This window comes from Wasmannia auropunctata, unplaced genomic scaffold (assembly GCF_000956235.1).
Source record: "Wasmannia auropunctata unplaced genomic scaffold, wasmannia.A_1.0 LD336047.1, whole genome shotgun sequence".
NCBI lineage: Eukaryota > Metazoa > Arthropoda > Insecta > Hymenoptera > Formicidae > Wasmannia > Wasmannia auropunctata.
The window spans coordinates 56,444-58,992 of NW_012026843.1; the positions used below are offsets into that span (position 1 = coordinate 56,444).

At 33.5% G+C, this 2,549-nt stretch overlaps 1 protein-coding gene across 1 annotated transcript in view; it reads left to right on the top strand.

The window, feature by feature from the left end:
• Positions 1 to 948: 948 nt before the first annotated feature.
• The window catches only part of LOC105451696 (ATP-binding cassette sub-family G member 4-like), a 7,520-nt gene continuing 5,919 nt past the window's right edge, over positions 949 to 2,549 (top strand). The window contains exon 1 of the mRNA XM_011692305.1: positions 949 to 981. Within this exon, the coding sequence (XP_011690607.1) occupies positions 949 to 981 (33 nt within the window). The remainder of the gene's footprint in view (positions 982 to 2,549) is intronic.

A 2,549-nucleotide genomic window follows, 5' to 3' on the forward strand; every position in this document is an offset into this window, starting at 1 on the left:
TAATAACTCTGTAAATAAAGGTCTGAGCCAAAATTGAAAAAGGAACTTTTAGTTCAAAATTTCATTCTCTTTCACGCCTTGAAATATTAATTAAGCATTACGGGACACCCTGTATTTTTAACATTTATTTCGTAAAAGAATGCACTGTGAAGTTGGTACGATTTTTCCATGTCACAAATAGCGGCATATCTTTGGCTTCAATTTGTCTTATCCCCACCATGTAAGTAAGTTAGCGATCTAGTATAATATAGAAATCTATGGCGGGACGTCATATTTACCCGGCAATCATACATAGTGCTTCATAAAGTAATACTTTGTTAATGTGCATTTAATAATACAGGTTAAACTTTTGATATTTTTGAATGTAACTCATCATTGAGTAAAGATGCTATCTCCTCTCTTGAGTTACTTGGTTTCACTTCATTTCTCGGAGCTAGCGATCTTGGATATTCTATAGAAATCTGTGAATACAATAGTTTATTTTTTAAGGTTGTGTTATATATTTAAGATAATACCACTTATATTTTATTTTTTTAATTTGATACAACAGTTTCTTATCGAGGTATTTATAAAATAATTTTATGTAAATTTTTTTAAATTTGATACAACAGTAAAATGTTCTTAAAAAATATACGTGACTTCCTAATGTTTTAAGACGTCATAAAACAAATATAGAGCGATATTAATATCTCAAAATATTATTTAAGACGGGGATTAATATCTAAGACAATGTTGGAGCACTCGATAAGTATAACCAATCCATTCCTATAAAAGATTGGATCCACCTGTTTTTTACTCCTCGTTTTGGCTTATATTTGTCGTATACTTGGACGAATGTGGTTTTTAAGGAATTTTTTTTCGATAAAATCCAAAAAGTAAACTCATAAAACAAATTTTGAGACTAGTGGCGAGCCGATGTTTACTATTCCAAAATTACACAGGTTTAAAATGGCATCATCAATAACTTTGCAGGGGTTGATGGTAAGGGATTAGCACCTGAGACAATGCTGGAATCATCTAACGAACACTGTCCATCTCTTTTAAGCACATTTCCGTATTACCTACCGTTGGCTTTTAAACTTGAAGTTGAGTGGTTTTTAATTATCATCGATAACTTTACACGAATTGGTAATGAGAATTGGCACTTGAAGCAATGTTTGAACACTCGACAAACACAATCTATCATTGTTGGGTCCACTTTCTATCACTCCCCCCTCCCCTCCTCCTCTTTGTTCTAACTCTGTATACTTAGACACAGGTAATTATTTAGGAAATATTTTTCAATAGAATTCAAAGGGTAAACTCACGAAGCAAATTTTGAGACAAGTGAAGAGTCAATAAGAAAGAGAGAACAGAGAGAGAGAGAGAGAGAGAGAGAGAGAGAGAAAGGGGGAGAGGAAGCAAGGGAAGAAAGCCGCAGGCTTCGCTGAGCTAGACATTTTATTATAAAAATTTAATAACATCGAAACGGTTTACTTAAAATATAGTGTTTTGAAAAGGTCTGAAGAAGGACTATAAGAATATGCAATAAAAAATAGGAGTCCCACTTAAAAAATTCAAGGTGACCTTGTCCTGACTTTGGCGATGCCACCCAATGCATCCATAGTCAAACTAATAGTGCCATTACATAGATCTTTTGAAACCCTATAATTTTTATGTGAAACACTTTTTCCTACAATGCTTACAATTAGTTTTTCGAGATATTTTGTCGTCCCGGTATTATTTTCATACACACACCTTGTATAAAAGAATAATAGAGATTGAAATAAAAACATTACTTTAGAGGACTAATTATGTTTAGATAATGCATAATTAGTCCTCTAAAGTAATATTTTTATCTCAATCTCTAGTATTCTTTTATACAATAAAAAGTACTGAAACGACAAAATATCTTGAAAACTAAGCATTGTAGGAACGTGTTTTACATACAAGTTGTATCGAATATCGTTCCGTGATTAAATACTTGAATCTAAAAGAAAAAACCAACGGAAATAAAAACCGAGTTAGATTCTGTTTATGATAACTTAGCTCTTTTGTCTTTTCAAAATTTGAGTTGCCGTGTTTTATAGACATACACAGTGCGGTCCATAAGTTCACGGACTGATTTTTTTGCAGCCTTCCCATTGATGCTATTTATCGGACTGTTGAACTACGTAGTGTGAACCCTTTTAAACAACCGTGTTGAATGGCATAATTTTAGCCGCAGTTGTTGAAGAGTGCGGACGTCTAATATAAACTGGTATTGTGTATATGTCAGACGCGGGAGATGAACGGGAAGGAGAAACAGCGGGTACTCTCTAAATTTTCTGGAGTAAATTTTCACTCTTTTGGAGTAAATCTCACTCCAAAAGAGCAAAAATACTGCCACTCAAATGGCCGAATGGGAGTATCTTCAATCTTTTGGAGTGATTTACTCCAAAAAAATTTAGAAAGTAGCAATTAAATTTTGTACGTCTTCTGAATCAGTTCAAATCTCTTTGCCGCTGAAAAATCAGCTTTGCAGCAAAATTTAATTGCTACTCGCTGTTCCTCTTCCTCGTCCATCTCCC